The sequence below is a fragment of the Anolis carolinensis genome, chromosome 1 (assembly GCF_035594765.1).
Source record: "Anolis carolinensis isolate JA03-04 chromosome 1, rAnoCar3.1.pri, whole genome shotgun sequence".
Taxonomy (NCBI): domain Eukaryota; kingdom Metazoa; phylum Chordata; class Lepidosauria; order Squamata; family Dactyloidae; genus Anolis; species Anolis carolinensis.
In genome coordinates, this window is record NC_085841.1 from 3,483,000 (window position 1) to 3,505,330 (window position 22,331).

General features: G+C 41.3%; 1 protein-coding gene across 2 annotated transcripts in view; it reads left to right on the top strand.

Annotated features, from left to right (window-relative positions):
- The window catches only part of fzd3 (frizzled class receptor 3), a 50,689-nt gene that overhangs the window by 20,052 nt on the left and 8,306 nt on the right, over window positions 1–22,331 (top strand). For both annotated transcript variants that reach the window (XM_008121137.2, XM_062969343.1), the window contains exons 3-4: window positions 7,080–7,276; window positions 11,113–12,130. In XM_008121137.2, coding sequence (XP_008119344.1) covers window positions 7,080–7,276; window positions 11,113–12,130 — 1,215 coding nt within the window. The remainder of the gene's footprint in view (window positions 1–7,079; window positions 7,277–11,112; window positions 12,131–22,331) is intronic.

Consider the following 22,331-nt stretch of genomic DNA (forward strand, 5'->3'; position numbering starts at 1 on the left):
AAAGCAAGCAAAAAATTGGGTACAGCATTCCCAACAGAACTCTAAACTGTTTTCATTCAAAAAATATAAATAATTGGTTACCTAACACAATTCTGTTTTAAAAAGCAGGCACCCTATTATAAAGCAAAACGGGTGTGACTTTCATCCAGTCACAAATTGTAATAGAGATTGTTAGTTAAAATTTAAAGAGGATAGCTGATGATCTTTCAAACACATAATTTTCCTTCTTGCTGCCTTTTGGAGCAGTGCTTCAGATTGCATGAAGTTTTGAGTCCCAATTTGAGAGAAATAAAGGAAGAAGGTGTAGTTTGGCTTTTCCCCTCTGCCCAAACAGTCTAGCCTCCTTATCCATGGACTAAAAGTCCATGGTTTCACTTACCTATGCCCAAAAACTACCACCCAGCAACTGTTTATGTGTCTTTCTAGGTCTTCCTGTGTAAATCTATGGCATGCTTCCCGCCCAAATATAGATTATAATATGGGATTTACTATTATCCACAGTTTCAAGAATCCACAGGAGTCGGGGAATATATCCCTGACATATTTGAGAGGGCGGGGTTATTGCCCTGTACTCATTACTTGATGTATGTTTTTTCTTCCCCACATCCAGCATTGTATGGGTGTGGGGAAGAAGCATACATCAGAGTTCTTAGCATCAGAGAGAACACTTCTTGTATACTATGGATGCTTCAGGAAATCCTCGTCTTCTATCTAGAATAATGAACATGGGGCTAAAAACTGAAACTGTTAAACAGGGCACCAAGCCTGCCATAACAATCCCTGGCTGCTGGTGCACTCACTTCTCAGGACAACTGAAGCCCCAGGGTCTGTCAGAATGAAACGGATCACAAATGCACCAAAGAAATAGTTTATTGATTACATAGAGAAATTAAGCAGGATGCAGCAATGAAGCCCGAGGCAAAGGCCAAATGAGCTCATGTTCTGTCAGCTGATCAAAGCCGCTCTTCATCTCAGCTGGTCTTTACCAGGGACCTCACTATAGACGCTGTTCCAATGAACCAGGTTTTACCCTGCTCAGAACAAGGCTGAAATTTCCTCATCACTAAATGTGTTGGAAGTGAAGAAGTATCAACAATTGCATATAGAGCAGTAGTGATATAGGTCACCTGTGGTGCATGCCTGCTGCCTTGTTTTCACCTCTGTTTCTTACATCTGTGCAGCTCAAGGTGCTTTGCTTCATTCCTGCATGTAGAGGTCACTTTTCTCTTTTCCAAAAGTTTTTAGTATGATTTATTGCCCTTTGCTTGGGAAAGGAGCACCATGAGGTGCCTCTCTGCTTCAAGATGTATTACACACATGAGAGTCAGCATTAAGACTTCCCCACCAAAGTTTGCTAACTTTCTTCTGTCTGTCTACTCTTATATCCGAGATGTATTACGAACTATAATAAAATTAAGTTTTTGCCTTTTTTTAACTTTACCAGAACATCCTTCATTTTTCATCTCCTGGTCTCTACCATGTTTTAGATCCCAAATATCCCTACAAAACATCGCTTCTCCCTTGTTTTGGAAGGGGCCAACACCTTCAGAGGCAAACGGGAAGAGGATTGGTCCATCCTGACAAAGGAACAGTTTGCCAGACATTCCAAGGAGGAAACGTTCTTTTCTATCACTGCAGTGTGAGCTGATTTTGCACAGCGTGCTAAAGAAGCCGCAGCTACTGAAAGATGCATTAGGATAATTATTTACCGCATGTCTATTTGAGTAACTGGTAAATGCATAGTCACTGTGTTATGCATCCCTTAAACATAAAAACATATACATTTGGGCTCTTGTTATCCAGCAAGATTCCGTTCCAAGACCCTCTGTAGATATCAAAACCCATGGGTGTTCAAGTCTCATTATATGGTAAAATGATGTCCCTTATGTGAAATGGATAACTGCTCAAATCACTGTTGGAGAAAGCCTGAGGATTTGTTAAATGATAGGAGGCTACATTGCACAAATCCTCAACATAGCAAAAGAAGGTGGGGGGGGGGGGGGGGGAATTTCAGTATTAACCGTGGTTGGTAGAATCCATAGATACCAAACCCAGGGATATGGCCGGCTGTATTGGGTGATTATAAGCCCTATCTATTCTCCTTCCAACTTTTCTCCAGATCTTAATATTCTGTTATTCTAAATTTCATGTACCTACACTTGTCAGTGGTTATTCACTTGGAAGTCCATGTGACAGGTGAAATGTCATCAGGTAAATCACCATATTCTCTTCCAGATTGAAGGCTCCTTAAGAACTTGCCTGAAGCAACCCAGGGCATCTAGAAAAATGTTCCCCAAATTTGGTTCTCAAGATCTTGTAGGGCTGGTAAAATCACCAGCGGTAATAAGATCTACCGACTGAAAGCTGGCTAGTTTAAAGCCCAGTCGGGGTGAGCATTTGACCGGCAAGCCCAGCTCACTGTTTACCTAAGCCGTTCGAAAACACCTTAGAGCTGTAAATAGAGAAATTGGGTACTGCTAATTAGCAGGGGAGATATTTAAGACACCATAAAGAACAAGACCAGAAATACAATGACCAAAAGGAAGGTGGAAGGAGGAAGTCCTGATGGCTCTTCGTCATAGAGAGTGGAGCAGCAACCCCAAACTCAACCTCCAAGGCATTGAAACTGGACTTTGAGACAACATACCTCCTTCTGTCTGTTCTGTCCTGTCTGTCCAAATAGCATTGAATATTTGCCATGTATGTGTACTGTGATCCTCCCTGAGTCCCCTTGGGGTGATAGGGTGGAATATAAATAATGTGCTATTATTATCGTTGCCCATGACCTCCCTTGGCCAATGGTCTACAGTTATGGGAAGTATAATCTTACAACTGATAAATCAGAATTAGGGACTCTGTAATGCAATTAATGTTAATACAAGATTGTATTCCAGGGACTCTCCAAGGAGCAGAGCTTGGAAGAGTTCCTATTTTGAAGACTGCTTTGTGGTTATTAAGGGATTTGTTCAGAAAGTGGGGCGACCACTTTCTTTTTTCCAGCCTAGAAGCAAGCAAAATTGCAAATGTAGAGCACAGTTTTGCTAGTGGGAGCATAAACCAATCATCCTACATGCCTCTCCCTTCCCAAGGGAAGCTAAATGGTAAAATGTCTTTCAGTCTGTAGGTAATGGCCAATTCCACATTTGCATACGCTAATAGCATCTGTTCATTTTCTACCACTGGGAATACTGACAATCCTTGTTATTACTGCCAGTGTGCCTCTGCCTCTCACAGCTTGCTATGTCTAGACAGTTTGGAGATTGGGTGTGGGGACCTGTGTTATTGCATCTCATTCATAGAGTTAGAAGAGACTTTTTGGGTTGAACTATCTGCCCATCCAAACTACAGGATATTCTGCCACTACTACTTTGCACTTTATGGACTACTTTTACTGAGAAACTACCTCTCACATTTTGATATATTCAGCACTTTGGCCCAGATCCTTGTTTTAGTCTCCTGTTTTTAACATTTTATGCTGTATGTTGATTTTTATGATGTTTTATTGATATTGATGTTTTACTGTTGGAATAACTGTTTTATCGTTTTATTGCTGTGTCTCGGACTCGGTCCCCATGTAAGCCGCTCCGAGTCCCCACTGGGGAGATGGGGCGGGGTATAAAAATAAAGTTGTTGTTATTATTATTATTATTATTATTATTATTATTATTATTATTATTATTATTTGGGGGTCTCTTCTGCCCGGCAGGAATATACAATCAAAAGACTCCTGAACTTTGGTTCAAAACCTCCAAAGAAGGAGACTCCACCACAGTCCCAGGCAGCAGCGCTTTCTGTTATTGAACAATTCTTTATTTCACGCCCTTCCTCCAAAAGGTTCAAAATGTTGGAAGTAAAGAAGCATCAACATTTGTATGCAGAACAGTTGGGACAGAGGAACCCTGCTGTGCATGTCTGCTGTTTTGGTTTCATCTGTTTCCTATATCTGTGTAGCTCAAGGTGCTTTTATTCCTACCTATACGGAGAGGTCACTTTCCCTTTCTTCCCAGAAGTCTTGTGTGTGCTTTATTGCTCTTTGTTTTGAGAAGGGAGGGGCATGAGGTTGATCTGCCTCAAGAGGCCTGACACACAGACATGGAAGTCATCATTATGGACTGTTCTACCAAAGTTAGGCAACTTCCTTTTGTCTGCCTGTTCTTTTATCTTAGATGTATTACCTGCAACAGAAGAAGTAAGGGTTTTCCTTTTAAAAAACATTTTTCACCTATTAGAGCGTATCCTGTGTTGTTTCTGTCCTGTTTCCTACCATCACTTCATACATAGCGCTGGCTTCACTACACTCTAATGTGCTATAGGTAAAGGTAATGGTTTTCCCCTGACATTAAGTCTAGTCGTGTCCGATTCGGGGTTGGTGCTCATTTCCATTTCTAAGCTGAAGAGCCAGTATTTTCCGTAGACACCTCCAAGGTCATGTAGCCGGTATGACTGCATGGAGCACTGTTACCTTCCCGCCGGAGCAGTTCCTATTGATCTACTCACATTTGCATGTTTACAAAGTGCTGGGTTGGCAGAAGCTGGGGCTAACAGTGGGAGCTCATCCCGCTTCCCAGATTCGAACTGCTGACCTTTAGGTCAGCAAGATCAGCAGCTCAATGGTTTAACCCGCTGCTATAGATCCAAATATTCCTACACGGAATGATGTTTGCTGGCTTATCGCCCCAGTGGCGAAGTGCGTTAAAGCACTGAGCTGGAGACCGAAAGGTTCCAGATTCAAACCCCGGGAGCGGCGTGAGCAGCCTCTGTTAGCTCCAGCTCCTGCAAACCTAGCAGTTCGAAAACATGCCAATGTGAGTAGATCAATAGGTACTGCTCCGGCGGGAAGGTAACAGCGCTCAATTCAGTCATGCTGGCCACATGACCTTGGAGGTGTCTACGGACAACGCCGGCTCTTCGGCTTAGAAATGGAGATGAGCACCAACCCCAAGAGTCAGACATGACTGGACTTAACGTCAGGGGAAACCTTTCCTTTTTTATGGTTCATTCTTGCAACACCACTGTGTGGCAGGATGATAGTAAGGAGATAGTAGTTTGCTCAATGCCACCCCTCTCTGTTTCTTAGCTGAGAGGGGATTTGAAATCCTAACTGAAAATACGTATGTACTGGTTTCCCAATCCTAAGCAGCAAGCCTTGCCAGCCTTGTGATTGGTGAAGAATGTTGGGAGTTGCAGTTCAATCACATCTGGAAGGTTGTGCTTTATGTACAGCATTATGTTTACTATCTCTCTGCATAATTGTATTATACAATGGCCTCTTGCTATCTACTTAGGTTTGGTTCCAGACCTCCTGTGGATATCCAAAAGCATGGACGAGCAAGTCCCAGTATATATAATGGCATTGCAAAATGGTGTCCCTTGTAAAAAAATGGTAAAAGATCGTATTTTTTAACATTTTAAGGTAATGGATGATTGCCAAATTTGTGGATAAAGAGAACTGACTGCATCTGTCTTAAAGCCAAATGTGACGCATCTCCACAAGGATGTATATTTGTTTTGCTCTCGTCTTGAACTCTTTCTTCTCATCTTTGATATCGCAAAGGATCTCTGCCTTTAGGATCTTCAGTCTAAAAACTGAATATTTCAGCTGCTTAATGCCTAGTTTAGCCTGAAGGTGATTTTTGATGTATGCTATATCAACAAGGAAGGGCTGAATACTCATTTCCTATTGAAAGGCCTTTCAGTCTATGGAGACCTAAGCATTTTAGCTGTCCCGACATGCACAACTGAATTAATTATACTCAAACTGAAAGTACTGAATTGGGGTGAGTGTATGTGGGTTTTTTTATATATATAGTAATAGAAAGAGACTGCTGAGATGACTTGAAAACTTATAGGTAAAAGGAGATTTGTAGTGCAAGTTGATGTAGTGTTTCCTTTTCTCACTGATTATGAATTAATACTTATGGATTGAAGTATTTCAGTAATTCAGAAGTACTTAACTCTGAAGAGAGAGGCAAAATACCTTTTTGAATGCCTGGGCTGGAAGATCGAAGTGGCAGTCCTTCTACTTCTTCATGGGCCATATCATAAACCATAATTTTGGCACTAAACCCAACTTTAGACTATTACGCAGGCAAACAATTTTTGTCTTGGTTTTTAGGACTGTTATTTGGTTCAGAAAATTGCATTGGATAGACTTAATTAGCTCTGGTTTCTTAGATAGGGATATCATTTTTTGTGGGTGAATAGATGGCAACTTGTAGATGTCGTATGTTTGGTATCCCAAAAAAACTGGAACTGATAGGGGAAGACTGGTGCTATTTTTGGAATCAGCAGGTCAAATATACCTGGGATCAGGGCTAATATTTGAGGCACCAAAATGTGTTGGCCAAGATTATCACACTGCAATGTTATAGCACTATTCGTCCACTTGAATGGACTATGACTGTATCTCATGGAATTTGGGGGTTTGAGATTTATTGAGATCAAGAAGTAGTTGAAATTTGTACATCTCCCTTTTTTAATTGGATTCCATTGGATGTTTTGCTCGCATTTAAAGTGGAATAGTAATGTTATAACAGCATAGTGTGCTAGGGAGCTAAGTCTATGCAACCTAATGCTTCTAGCCTTGTTTCTAGGAGTCTTTAAGCTGCAACAAGAACCCTTTGCATATATATGGCAGTAAGAGCATTAAGCTAAAACACATAGGGTTTTTTGGCCCTGCCTTCCACTGGAATGTGTGCACACACCCTGACTTTGTCTGAATTTGAATGTGGCCCTCCAGCTGAAAAGGGTTCCTCACCTGGCCTCAATGTTGCGTTATCATTCTTGGAGCAAAACGGGGAATGCTGAACATGTTATGTAGAGCTGAGTCCATAACTACAAGCCCACCAAGGTTGAAAGTAATGTATGATGTCATACTAGACAAATATTTGTATTGGCATTCTGTGCAGTCTATTATCAGAGAAATCTTTATTATAATCTGATCTATTTTCCTTCCAAAACTGGAGGAGAGTGCTAAGATTTTAGATTGTGGTAGCCACCCAGCTTGTTCCAGAAGGTAGCAATTGGCTGACTGAATAATTGGTGTCCTGGAGGTAATTTCTTTTTGTTTTTCTTTATAGCCATTCCACCCAATGGTGAACCTTGAATGTTCCCGGGAGTTTCGACCGTTCCTGTGTGCTCTCTATGCGCCGGTCTGCATGGAGTATGGCAGAGTCACCCTTCCCTGCCGCAGGATTTGCCAGAGAGCCTACAATGACTGTTCAAAACTCATGGAGATGTTTGGTGTGTCCTGGCCAGAAGATATGGAATGCAGCAAGTGAGCACTGTCTCTTTCTCTCTGTGTTTATGAGATCATTTACAGTTTTTATAGACCACAAGGGCAGTCCAGTCCAGTCCAACCCCCTGCCATGCAGGACATAATCGAACCCTCCTGACAGATAACCCTTGATCTTGCTTCCTGTTTAAAAGTCCTTTAGGGAGATAAAGCAGGATATAAATAATTATAATAATTATTATAAAAGCCTCCAGAGAAGGAGGCTTCACCATACTCCCAGGCAGTATATTGCACAGTTGAACAGTCCTTACTGCAAGAATTTTCTTCCTAATGTTTTGGTGGAATCTCTTTTCCTGCAATTTGAATCCATTTATTCACTGTCCTAGTCTCCAGAGCAGCAGAAAGCAAATCTGTCTCCTCCTCAATGGGACATCTTTTCAAATATTTAAACATGGCTCTCATGTCCCTTCTCAATTTTAGTGCTTGCCAAGACTCCTTTATTCTTCAGATTTAGCATTGTACCCTATTTAATTTTCTCTCCCAGTTCTGTCATTCTCTCTCTACATAGATTGACAACAAAATACACTAAGACCCCTGTAACCACAGAATCCCCAGCCATGGTTTTACTTCACACCTGGGATCTCTCTATGTGTCTCTAGGAATCTGCTAGGTCATAGCATTATAGAGTTCAAAATGCCATTCATTCCAACTCACTACATCATCCAACATTATTCTATGATATGACACCCCCCCCCACCCCCATATTGGCGGACTTAGCAAATTTCTAAAGAAGCTATCTCTCTAGGAATCACTAGGTCCTCCAATACAACTCTGTGTTATGCTAGGACTAAAAGTCAGGTTGTTTAATGGCATTCAATCATATCCATAGTTTCAGGTAACTGCAGCCCATTGGGAAATCTATCTCCTGCAGATCCAGGGATTTTACTATTGGTAAAATATTTCTTTCATAAGCTTTTATTCAGAAGACGACATAGTCAAAAAGCAATAACAATACAAAAAATCAGTTTTTATCTTTGAATGCTCAAACTACGCAGCTAACTAGCTACTACAACAAACTACAGAACAAAATGAGAAAGAAACATCTAATAGGGATACATTTCTGGCTTTTGTTGCATTTTAAATTGAAGATGTAGGCCAACATGGCCTGTGGAGCAAGGCAGATGGCAAATGGGGGGTTGGTTGGTTTGGTTTTGCTTGGGCTATTTCCAGCACACTAAAGACAACTTTATTTAAGAGCTTGTCAAAATATGAAAATCACATTTCATATCATACCAGAATACAAGCTCCTTTTAAGCCTGTTTCCAACCTGCACACACCCACATGCTTCTTTTTGTTAAAAAAGAAGTGAGTTTGGATAAGCAATGAATGGTTGTTTTGGCTTTAAACCAGCTGGGTACAAAACCGAATCTGCATTGATTGATTTTACATCTTTTGTGTGCTCTTAGGAAAAGGAATATGCCAAGTGAAGTCTTCAGGCATACAAAACACACAGACAAAAGATACCCAGGCCAACTGAGACACACAGGCTAGAAAGGCATTATAAGGCTTTAGTGAGGAAGGGAAATCAGTCAACCACAAGGACAAAGTTGCTTTGCTTTGAATTTCTTTCCTTTTTGCATTCCAAAGCAATGAGAAAACTAAACTAAGAGAAAAATTATAATTTGTGTTTAAAAGCTCAATAAAATTAGCCAGAATAATTCCACAGAAGACTGGGTAACTGTGCTCTTTTTGTCACTAAACTAAAGTAGTCTTTGCCATCAGATTTAAACACAGCTCTAGGGGCTTTGTTAGTCTGTTATGGTTATAAATCAAGTATGGGCAAACTTCGGCACTCCAGGTGTTTCTGACTGATTTTACAAATTAAGCACCAAAACATCATGTTATACAACAAATTTGACAGAAAAAGTAGTTCATTACACATTAATGCTATGTAGTAATTACTGTATATATGAATTTAGCACCAAAATATCACAATGCATTGAAAACATTGACTACAAAAATGCGTTGGATAATCCAGAACGTTGGATAAGTGAGACTCTACTGTATTTCTGCCTGGCAGAAGAAGGCTGAACTGAATGGCTTTTGAAGTCTCTTCCAATTCTATGATTCTGCAAAAAGGGAGGGCCCATCTGAGGCATTTTGTTCTCCTTTCAAACACTTCTTAAAGTGAAGAAATGCTTCCTAGTGTTTATGTGGAATCTCTTTACCTGTCATTTAAATCCCTTGTGCTTGTCTCAGAAGTAGCAGAAAACAAGCTTGCTCTACCTTCTCCATGACATTTCTTCAGATGTTTCAACGTGATTGTCAATCAGTCCTCCATCTTCTTTTCTCCAAGATAGACATATCATTCCCCAAGTATGGTTTCCAGACCTTTGATCATTTCAGTCACCCTGATGAGAATAACCGAAGTTCATATTCCAAAGATGTATCTATGTTAGCTTGTTTTAGTGAAAATTGCAGAGAACTGAATTGCATCTATGCATTAATTATCACATAAGCTTTCCTTGTCTAGGAAAACTCTGTGAAATGTGTGAGGTTGCCATAATTCAACAGATGACTTGAAGGCACATTCTCACTTGCAAGCTTTTGTTACTGATCCCCTTGGTCTTGGAAGCTAAGCAGGGTAAGCTCTGGTTGGAACTTGGGTAGGAAATTGCCAGCGACTACCAGGTGCTGTAGGCTATATTTCAAAGGAAGGAACGGACAAAAGTATGTCTGAGGATTTCTTGCATAAAGAAACCCTCTGTAATTTATTTATTTGCAGCATTTATATTCCGCCCTTCTCACCCCAAAGGGGACTCAGGGCGAATCACATTACACATATAGGCAAACATTCAATGCCTTTTAACATAGAACAAAGACAAGACAAACATAGGCTCCGAGCGGGCCTCGAACTCATGACCTCCTGGTCATAGTGATTCATTGTAGTGATTCATTGCAGCTGCTCTCCAGCCTGCGCCACAGCCCGAGCTCAATGCATTTCAGAAGAAACAGCCTTCTTCAAATTTAAATAAGTGACAAAATAAAAAGGAAACAAAAAAGATACAACTCATTTACAGTTATTAGAATAATGATTTAAACCATGATTACTTAATTACTTTATACTATGAAGAAACCAATTCATATTAAGTCAACAGGTGAATTCACCATAAGTCAACAGGTGACTGGAAGGTACACATACATGCAAACACATACATTATGTATAAGTAGCCTAAATACCCTAAAGTCACCAGATTCCATGTGTTCTTGGAAGCCAAGCATAGTCAGCTGTGGTTAATACTTGGGTGGGAAACCACCAGTGAGGATCTACTTCAGAGGAGGGGACTGGCCAAACCATCTCTGAGTATTCCTTACCTATGAAAACCCAATGATATTTGTGGCATCACCATGGGTCAACAGGAGACTTGAGGGGACTTGTATCTAAATTGTTAGTCTTGTTATTCATGAAGTTAGCCAAAGTTGTACAAGTCTCTAAATAAAAATTGCTTGTTGGTGGAAGTAGGAAACACTGAAACTCCAGAGTTTGCAGCAGGAGAAGCACTTATATGACCTTCTCTGTATTGTTGCAGTTTCCATCATTCTGCACTCTTGGCTTTTCTGGCTAGGGCTACAGGGGGTTGCAGTCAAACAACATCTGGAAGGCTTCAAAATCTCAGCCCTAGTTTGGAAGATTTTTAAAACATAGAGCCAAGAGCTTAGCAACATTTCTTCCTCAAAATTCAGCATTTCATGGTATCTGCAAGGCTATTCCTGTCCTAGGAGCTGAGGTCAAGGGAAAACTCAAGATTCTTTTGGTTCCAGAAATATACCAAGACCATGTAAAAATGTCTCCAACAAGGTGTCTGTTGCTGTTGTAGGTTCCCAGATTGTGATGAGCCTTACCCTCGCCTGGTAGATCTCAATGTGGTCGGGGAATCCACCGAAGAAGCTCCAGTGGCAGTGCAAAGAGACTATGGTTTTTGGTGCCCCCGAGAGCTGAAAATAGACCCGGACCTGGGCTACACCTTCCTCCGGGTCCGAGACTGCTCCCCTCCTTGTCCAAACATGTATTTTCGGCGCGAGGAGCTCGCCTTTGCGAGATACTTCATTGGCGTCATCTCCATCGTCTGCCTCTCAGCCACCTTGTTTACCTTTTTGACATTCCTGATTGATGTCACGAGATTTCGCTACCCAGAGAGGCCCATCATCTTCTACGCCGTCTGTTACATGATGGTCTCGCTCATCTTCTTCATAGGCTTCCTGCTGGAGGACCGGGTGGCCTGCAATGCCTCCAGCCCCACCACCTACAAGGCCTCCACTGTCACCCAGGGCTCCCACAACAAGGCCTGCACCATGCTTTTCATGGTGCTGTACTTCTTCACTATGGCCGGCAGCGTCTGGTGGGTGATCCTCACCATCACCTGGTTCTTGGCCGCTGTCCCCAAGTGGGGTAGTGAGGCCATTGAGAAGAAGGCCTTGCTTTTCCACACCAGCGCCTGGGGTATCCCTGGCACCCTCACCATCATTCTTCTGGCTATGAACAAAATTGAGGGGGACAACATCAGCGGGGTTTGCTTTGTGGGCCTCTACGACGTGGACGCCCTGAGATACTTTGTCCTGGCCCCGCTCTGCCTCTATGTCGTGGTGGGCGTCTCGCTGCTCCTTGCCGGCATCATCTCCCTAAATCGGGTCCGGATCGAAATCCCTCTGGAGAAGGAGAACCAGGACAAACTGGTGAAGTTCATGATCCGGATTGGCGTCTTCAGCGTCCTCTACCTAGTGCCCCTCTTGGTTGTCATCGGCTGCTATTTCTACGAACAGGCTTACCGGGGCGTGTGGGAGACGACGTGGATCCAAGAACGGTGCAAGGAGTATCACATCCCCTGCCCTTACCAGGTGAGTGGGCATCTCCATTTCTCAAAAGTAGCTACACATCATGTATATAACAGATATGGGCAAACTTCAGCCTTCTAGATGTTTTGGACGTAAGACTCCCACAATTTCTAGCACCTATAGGCTGTTAGAAATTGTGAGAGTTGAAGTACAAAACACCTGGAGAGCCCTAGTTTGCTTGTACCTAGTTTGCTTGTATAGACTCATGTATAAGTCAAGGGCATGTTTGGGGGCCAAAATTATGGATTTGTATATAACCTGTGGATACGTCTAGGGTAATTTCACAAAGAAGGAAAACCAACCATAATTTCCCCACCTAGGAATTTCAAAAGACCAGAAACTGTGTCATGGTGGAAAGAGTAAAAAGATGTTGTCGCTTCTTTTAAGGTAAAGATAAAGGTTTCCCCTGATGTTAAGTCCAGTCATGTCCAACTCTGGGGGTTGGTGCTCATCTACATTTCTAAGCCGAAGAGCCGGCGTTGTCCGTAGACACCTCCAAGGTCATGTGGCCGGCATGACTGCATGGAACGCCGTTACCTTCCTGCCGGAGTGGTACCTATTGATCTACTCACATTGGCATGTTTTCGAACTGCTAGGTTGGCAGAAGCTGGAGCTTCTTTTACATTCATCTAAATTGCATTAATCTTTTGTTTTTTATCACTCTTCTCAAAAAAAGGGGATGGTTCCTTTTTTGGTAAGACTTAAGGTACAGTACTCACATTGATCCTTGGATGAGTCGACCCATTTGAGGTTGATTTTTTATTACAATTTCTAGACCAAACCATGACTATATACTGGTAGTTCATTTCCATCAACATGAAACTAAATACCGGTTGTGTCTAAAAGCCTGGCACCATTCCCTGGATATGCACTGCAGCGACATAATTCTATTGACAAGTAGACAAAAAGCCAGTATAAAAAATGAAAGATGACACAGAGAATGCAAGTCCTTGAAATTGTAACCTTCAAATAAAATGGGAGCCATCAGTATCTTTTAGTGCATAAACTGATGTAAAAAAGCCCAATGGATAAGAAACTGGAGGGTTTTAAAAATGTATTATGTATTAATAATTTATAAAGCATCTGACTGCCATGAACAGGCTAAATCTAGTTCAGAAAACAAAAACCTTCATATAAGCTCGGTTCATATTCTACATGTTAATCTAAATATATACTATAATACTGTATAAGTCAACCTTTCCACATTCTCAGAGGTTAGAGGCGCAGGACCTCTGCAAAAGTACAATAATTGTGAATGAAAAAAAATCACTTTTTTAACTCAAAATAATACCTACTTTTCTAAGAATCTGTAGATCCCTCAGCCCTACTCTGTGGTCAACTATTGCTGGATATTGACCATATAATTGTGCTGGAATACCTAAATCTTTAGAAAAATGTTCCCTTTAGGATGCTGATCACAGAAGACCTAGAAATTCCTAGGGAGAACATATTAATTAAATCCACAAATGATCTAACCCATAAAAGTGAAACATGCAAATGTAGAAGGCCAAATATATTTCCTTGTAATAAAATATATATGGGACTGATCAGTAACTCCCTTAGAGCTAGGATTTCTGAACCTCAGAGTAGGATCAAGCATCATTGCAGGGATATTCCTTTGTATGACAGTTTCTATATGCATCAGTTTAGGATTTTGTGCTGTGGATGTAGTACAAATTGGAAAGGGGACACAAATCAGTGAGAATGCTGGGGTGAATATTGGAAAATCAAGGAGGAAGAATGGCATCATGAATTGATCATATTGCAGCATTTTATTGCTAGTCTTCGTGATTTTTATAATGCTTGAGTGGAAGGTAATGCTCATGGAAGATTGGTTTAAGATGCTTCTACACTGCTATGTAATTCAGATTATCAAAGCAGATAATCCACATTATTTGCTTTGAAGTGGATTATATGCGTCTATACTGTCATATAAACCAGTTCAAAGCAGATAATTTTATTTTCTGTGGCAGTGTAGAAGCGGCCTGAGCCTCACTCTGCCAAAGCAATAACTGCTAGTAGGTGAGGGGCAATTATATGGGAAGTCTTCCCTTTCCCCTTTAATATTGCTTTCCAGAGTGATTGATTGATTTGTGGTGTTTCTTTGTCACATTTTAGCTCACCAGGATTTTCAAGGCATTGTGCAACACATAAAAAGGGATAAAGGCAATCAAGAAGCAGATAAAAAGAATCATTGCCCGAATTCAGACTGCAGTAAAAGAGATTCCACTGAAATATTAGGGAAAATGTCCTGACAGTGGAATAGGCTGCTGCTTTAGAAGTCTCCTTTGAGTCTATATGGCCATTTGTCAGGAGGGCTTGGATTAGATATGGCAGGATGGAGTTAGACTGGATGTCCTTGAAGGTCTATTCCAATTCTTCAATTCTATGTTTCTTAAACTGCCCAAGCACAATAAGGCCTTAGGAAAGAAACAGTGTGGTCCTGGCTTCAGCCTGGGAATGGACAAGTCTGCATTAAAAGTGTCTTGTGTGCATTTTGAGGATGTCATATTTTATTGATTTCAATCTTAAAGGAAGCAATGAGTTAAGTGTCTGAAAACCGTACAGTTTCCAGGTAGTTCTGCAAATAGGGTTGTGGTAATGCAGCGGGCCTCAGGGAATCCCTGCTCCCGGAAGCACATTTCTCCACTTTTTGTTCTCCTGCCATTTCACCTGTTCAGGGTTTAAACTCTTTGCGGTCTTCCTTCCCAGCTTGCTCAGGGATAATGTGATTAACATCTTTCCAATTACCGGGAAATGCCAGGAAATGCCAGATTTCTTTCAGTACTGTTAATGGTGGGTGCGGCGAATATGCCTGGCTGTGTAACAATAGACAGAATGGCTCTTTACCAGACTTGGAACAGGGAAGATACATCTCCGGGCATCTTTTGAAAGGAACAGATTAATTACAGTTATTGGGTTACTGAAAGCATAATAGAGGGAACACAAATGAGGCTGGGTAGTTAAAAGAGAAATGAGGGAAACAGACGTGAAACCTGCCAAGTTGCACGTTTTAATGCCAGGATGGGAAGGGCCTTGTTTACTAGCAACACACGTAATGCCCTTGGGACCCTTTGTTCACCCACTCAGGGCAATTTTATAGAATCATAGAGTTGGAAGAGACCTCAAGGGCCATCCAGTCCAACCCCCTTCTGCCAGGTGGAAAAAGTACAATCAAAGCACGCTTGCAAGATGTTCATCCAACCCCTGCTTTAAAACCTCAAAAGAAGAAGCTTCTGATGGACTCCCAGGCGTCATATTCCATGCCAAACAGTTCTTTCCATCAGGAAGTTCTTCCTAAGGTTTAGGTGGAATCTTTCTTCCTGCACTTTGAATCCATGGCTCTATTGTGCCCTAGTACCCAGAGCGACGTTCTTTGAAATATTTACACATGGCCCTCAAATTTTGAGAGCCAGCCTGGTGCAGTGAGGGAGTGTTGGGCTACAACTTTGAGGGACTAGGACAATGATGGGCAGCCTTTTGCATTTGGTGTGTCAAAATTCACCAAAAAAACCTAGCATGACTTGGATGATGTGTCACTTCAAGAAAAAAACCATAATTTCACAATATATATAGTTTAAATAACAAAAATATATAATTGTAATATATAGGTAAAGGTAAAGGTTTCCCCTGATGTTAAGTCCAGTCATGCCTGACTCTGGGGGTTGGTGCTCATCTCCATTTCTAAGCCAAAGAGCTGGCGTTGTCCGTAGACACCTCCAAGGTCATGTGGCCGGCATGACTGTATGGAGCGACGTTGTAATATATAACTGTATTTAATAAATAAAAAGCTATTTACCCAATTATTTCCATGTACAACAATCTATGGTACCTCTTGCAGTTTCCACACTGATTTCCCTCTTGTAGTTTCAATGTAGTCATGAATAATGAATATAATAATAATAATAATAATAATAATAATAATAATAATAGTAATAATATAATAATATACTACAATAATAATGGAATAATAATATAATGATATTTATATATATATATATTTATAAATGTAATGTGCATAATTCCCATGGAGTAAACAACAAAACCACTGGACCAAATCATACCAAATTTGGCCACAAAAGACATTAGTCATCCAATCAATCTGCATGCGGCAGTGTGTCAGCAAAAATGGCTAGGTGTGTCAGTGCTGACACGCGTGTCATAGGTTGGCCATCACTGGACTAGGAACATCTGAGGCCATATAAAATCCAGATTATCTGCTTTGGACTACATTATATTAGTCTAAGGGAAAGGGAAAGGTTTCCCCTGACGTTAAGTCCAGTCAGTCATGTCCGACTCTGGGGATTGGTGCTCATCTCAATTTCTAAGCCAAAGAGCTGGCGTTGTCCGCAGATGCCTCCAAGGTCATGTGGCCAACATGACTGCATGGAGCGCCGTTACCTTCCTGCCGGAGCGGTACCTATTTATCTACTCACATTTGCATGTTTTCAAACTGCTAGGTTGGCAGAAGCTGGGGCTAACAGCGGGCACTCATTCTGCTCCCCAGATTCGAACCTGCAACCTTTTGGTCCGCAAGTTCAGCAGCTCAGCGCTTTAACACACTGTGCCACCGGAGGCCCTATATTAGTCTACACTGCTTTATAATCCTGTTCAAAGCAAATAATCTAGATTTTGTATATCAGTGTAGAAGGGGCCTGGGTTAATAATAATAAATACTAATAAACTTTATTTATACCCTGCCATAATCTCCCAGAGGGACTTGGGCGGCTCACAAAGCCCTGAAAGGTACAAACATGCAAAATACAAAAAATGCAGAAACAATAATGCATAAACAATAACAACCAACATAAACATCACAAAACTCCCCTGGTTAAGATCAGTAACATACAAAAATAGCTGCAGGTATCTGCTTGGCCATGCAGACCTGATGGGTTTGCAAGCCTCTCTCTCTCAGCCTCAGAGGAAAGGAACATACAGTGCCAAGAAAACCCAGGTCACTTCTCCCTTGTTCTGAAAAGCCCTTAGTGCATTATTGCTCTTTGCATTTGAGAAGGGAGCATCATGAGGTTTCTCCCTGCCTCAAGATGCCTATCACAGAGCTATGAGAATCAGCATTAGGGACTCTTCCACCAAAGTTAGGCTACTCTCTTTTTGTCTTTTACATCTTTTATCTTGAGATGTATTGCCTGCAACAGTAAAAGTATTTACTTTCTAAAACTTACCAGAGCATCCTGCATATTTTTTCTCCTGTTTCCTACCATAAACACACATATTGCATTGCCTATGCTGTGCTTTATTCTGCCGTAGATACAAAATATTTGTACGATTGGTGTGAAGCTCACAGTATTGTCCATAAGTAGCTGTACGGGCTGGGACTGACATTAAGGGGATTGCATTTTGCCCATATCTGACACAGTCTTCCAAATGTTTCTAGATGTTGGATGCCAAAAATAAAAAAAAACTCTTTCCACCCAGCGCTGACCTCAAATTCATGGGGCTGTATTTCTGTGATAGGCAGAACCAAAGGCATAAAGATAGAACCACATACACTAGTATAATTTAGACCAGGGGTCCTCAAACTTTTAAAGCAGAGGGCCGGTCCACAATCCTTCAGACTGTTGAGGGGCCGAATTATCATTTGAAAAAAAAAATGAACAAATTCCTATGCACACTGCACATATCTTATTTGTAGTGCAAAACAACAACAATAACAATGAAAGACCAATACAATATTTAAAAATGAAAATAATTTTAACCAACATAAACCTATCAGGATTTCAATAGGAAGTGTGGGCCTGCTTCTGGCCAATGAGATAGTCAGGTTAATTAGGATTATTGTTGTGTGTCTTCAAGTCATTTCAGACTTTGGGCGAGCCTAAGTCCAAAGTTATTTTTTATTCATTTACTACATTTATTTACTACATTTATATCCCACCCTTCTCACCCTGAAGGGAACGCAGAGCAGCTGTATGTACATAAAATATATTGTATTATTAGCATAGCACAATATTAGCATTATATATTACAATATTGAACTATACCACTATACTGTAATATATGTAATATATAACATATAATTAATATTATTATATGGTATTATTATTAGTATTATATGGTATAAAATGATAATATTATTATCAATATCATATGTATATACAATATATTATATTATTAAAACTGATATAAAAATATTATATTATAAATGAGGGCAGGGCCAGGTAAATGACCTTGGAGGGCCGCATCCGGTCCCCGGGCCTTAGTTTGGGGACCCCTGATTTAGACCTTTGATAACTATGGGTGCATTTATATTATAGAACTGATGCAGTCTTACACTATTTTAAATGCCATGGCTCGATGCCGTGGATCTTGGGGTGTTGTAGTTGTACAGGATCTTTAGCCTCCCCTGCCTCTCCAAACTACAACTCCCAGGATCCCATAGCATTGAGCCGTGGTGGCTAAAGTGTTGTCAAATGACATTGATTTTACAGAGTAGATGCATCCTTATTCTTAGAGGCATTTGAATCCTTTTCTGAAGTAGGAAGGGTATTCCTACTATGTAATCCTGGGAATGGTAGTTGTACAATGTCTTGAGGAGTCTCTACTTAAAAGGGTTGAGGCCTCACCACACTACAAATCCAAAATCCCATAGCATTGAATAAAGGCAGTTAAAGTGGTGCCAAACTGCATTAACTTTACAGTGTAGATTTAACACTATGTTTGCTATGGAAAGGGCTGTTTGAAAACAGCCTTCTTTCTGCAGAGCTTCCTCATCAGTAGCCAGTTCAATTTATTCCTTCTGCGAAAAGGCTGCTTAGGAAAGTGTTTATGCGGAGTGGGTAATTTCTCTTTCACCAAAAGTGCAGCAATGCTGGTGTTTATTCTTAGAAGGCTATTTCCAGAGAACCACTTTGCTATTTTCCCACGTATCCAGAGGCAGCCCTCGCTCTAAGCAGTGGCTGGAAGTAATTTCTTATATAAGAACAAGAGCAAGGAGTCTCTTCTCTGGAAACTGACATATATGAACATCAGGGAGTGATGAGTAAAGGACCTCCACATTTGCTGGGCTAGAGGTGCAGTCTCACTGGAAAGTGGGAAAACTCTGCAAAATGTTTTTAGTAGAGTGAATACCCCCCTAGGAATCTCTACATCTTCCAGTGCAACTCTGTGAACAATTAATTCTATGGACTCTGTGGATGTAATTCACCTGGCTTTGGAGATTTGAATTCATTTTGAGTAGCTAGATATTCCTGTACTTCCTCTTTACCTGTTCTGTGCTTCTCTTTAGTACACTTCTATATATCAACTCCTGGGAATTGTGGAGTGCAATTGCATTCATGTACTCACTGGACCTTAATTGGCAGCTGATTGTGCAGGATTTTGGATTAGGTCAGTCTTAGGTCTGGTCTATCGTGGCCTTTCTGGTGCCTTTCAGCCAATCACAGAAATGGTCCTGGTTGTCATTCTTCAAACCCCCCTATAGCAGTGGTTTTCAACCTGTGGATCCCCAGGTATTTTGGACTCTCAACTCCCAGAAATCCATGCCAGTTTACCAGCTGTTAGGATTTCTGGGAGTTGAAGGCCAAAACATCTGGGAACACACAGGTTGAGAACCTCTGCCCTATAGAATGAAATTGCATCAGACAGAAAGCTCACTCTACATTTGCTCTGCTCTAGAAGTTTCCAAATTCTATTCTGCAGAAACTTAGGGCTCCTCAAAAGCAGTGGTTCCCAACTTGTGGGTCCCCAGATGTTTTGACCTTCAACTCGTAAACTGGCTGGGATTTCTGGAGGTGGTAGGCCAAAACACCTGGAGGCCCAAAGATTGGGAACCACTGCCCAAAAGCGTCAAAGGGGTTTTGCCAAAAATCTCAAAAATCAGATTTAGAATATATTTAAAAATAAAACCACATGATAGGCACTTCCCAGACACCTTCAGAATCATTGAGCAGGTGCAAAACTCATTTGTCTATCAAAACTCACATATTGTTTGTGCCAGAGTATGATGACCCTTTTGAAATTCAGTGCACTTCTGCTTTAAAAACCAAAATTGAGTCTGTGCCACTAAATGACTTTCAGGTGAGACTGATAAGACACATAGCTGTCAGTGACCAGAAAGGCTATCTGAGCTCTGCTCCCCGTCATGTCCACCTATTGATGTGGATCAGACATTTCAGCTTATGTTTACAACAAAAACAAATTTAGGAGTAAGTTGGGTGCCATCCTGAATTTTTGTATTCAGCGGTCGGACATGAAGCCCACTATTTTAAGTACGAAAGTGAAGGAAGCACATTCATCACTTTAGATGTGACTCCAATATTTTCCTGTACCAAAATAAAGGTATGTGGCTGTATTTAAAATGTTTTCTATTTACTGCCATACCTACTACATTATAAAAAATACATTTAGGCAATAGGAGTAGATGTCAGAAGGAAGAAGGAATCAGAATGCCTAGTAAAAAAAAAAATAGGGATAGGAAGAAGGTCCCGTGGATAAAGTATATCCCGAAGGATTATGTTAGCGAAAAAGTTTGGGAACCACTGCTGTGGTCTGTTATTCTAGTTTAAATCTTGCTTGTAGTACTAGGAAAAGAAGCCACAGTGGGGAGCTCTAACATTCCCCTCAATTAGTCCCCGCAGTCTTCCACCATTTCTCCTGTCCTTCTTTTCCTGTGTTCAATTAAGGGAGAGAGAGGAGGAGAGAGACTAACAACAGCATGTGCATGCAGCCCTTCTCTCCCTTCATATCAAGTGGGGTCAACCGTCACTGCATTGTCTGGCCCCCACTTGGCATTGCTCAAATGTCCTTGCCGCCACTTTCTGCCTCAGAGCAGCCAGAGATGCTGATGCGATCTGATGGGCGCGATAAACGCCTCTCTGTTCAACTGCCCGGAAAGCTTCCTAGGTGGCATCTCTGCTTGCAAAACGGGTGGGTGAGGGAGGATTCGGCTCCACTCCATTTCAGGCACAGAGCTGAAGCTGGACCAGGGCTTGCGGTGGTAGAAAAATGCTTCAATAGGTCGAAAGCTGAGAGTGCACACATTTGCAGGGGACACCAAATTGGGAGGGATCACAAATACCCCAGAGGACAGGATTGGGACACAAAATGACCTTCAACAATTAGAGATCTGGGCCAAATTTTTTTTTTTTTCTGGGCGAAATCTAATAAAATTAATTTCAACGGGGAGAAGTGTACCGCACAACATTTCAGCAATAAAAATTAAATGCACAGAGATAGGATGGATGACACTGAGCCTGAAAACAATATATGCAAGAGACACATATCTATAGACTCATAGAATCATAGAATAGTAGAGTTGGAAGAGACCTCATGGGCCATCCAGTCCAACCCCCTGCCAAGAAGCAGGAAATCGCATTCAAAGCACCCCCGACAGATGGCCATCCAGCCTCTGCTTAAAAGCCTCCAAGGAAGGAGCCTCCACCACAGCCCGGGGGAGAGAGTTCCACTGTCGAACAGCCCTCATAGTGAGGAAGTTCTTCCTGATGTTCAGGTGGAATCTCCTTTCCTGTAGTTTGAAGCCATTGTTCCGTGTCCTAGTCTGCAAGGCAGCAGAAAACAAGCTTGCTCCCTCCTCCCTATGACTGTTGCAGGCTACAACCACCACTCACCAGGCAATTTTATTGAAGCGTGCTATATTTTTTATTTTCAGGATTGTCCCTTTGTTGTTTACCTTCCAGTCATTTCCAATGTATGCCAACCCTAGGTTGCACCTATCGGGGATTTTTCATAGCAGTATTTGTTCAGAGGAAGTTTTCCATTATCTTCATCTGAGCCAGAAAGTATATGACTTACTCAAAGTCAGCCTATGGGTTTCCATGGCTAAGGAGGTATTGAACCCTGGCCTTCAGAATCCTAGTCCAACACTCAAACCACTACATTACAGCAGTGGTTCTCAACCTGTGGGTCCCCAGATGTTTTTGGCCTTCAACTCCCAGCAATCCTAACGGCTGGTAAACTAGCTGGGATTTCTGGGAGTTGTGGGCCAAAACACCTGGGGACCCACAGGTTGAGAACCACTCCATTACAGGGAAGCTATCAAAATAATTGCTATGAAATCCGAGACAATGAAATAGCAGTACATACAGTAAAGTATTTACCATAGTAAATACCAAAAAGTGAAACAACATGTTGTCAACTGTTATACACAAGGGTGTTATACAGTACTTAAACATATGAGTCAGTTTAATCTAAAAATGAATATGCAAAAGTAATCTAGAAGTCTTAG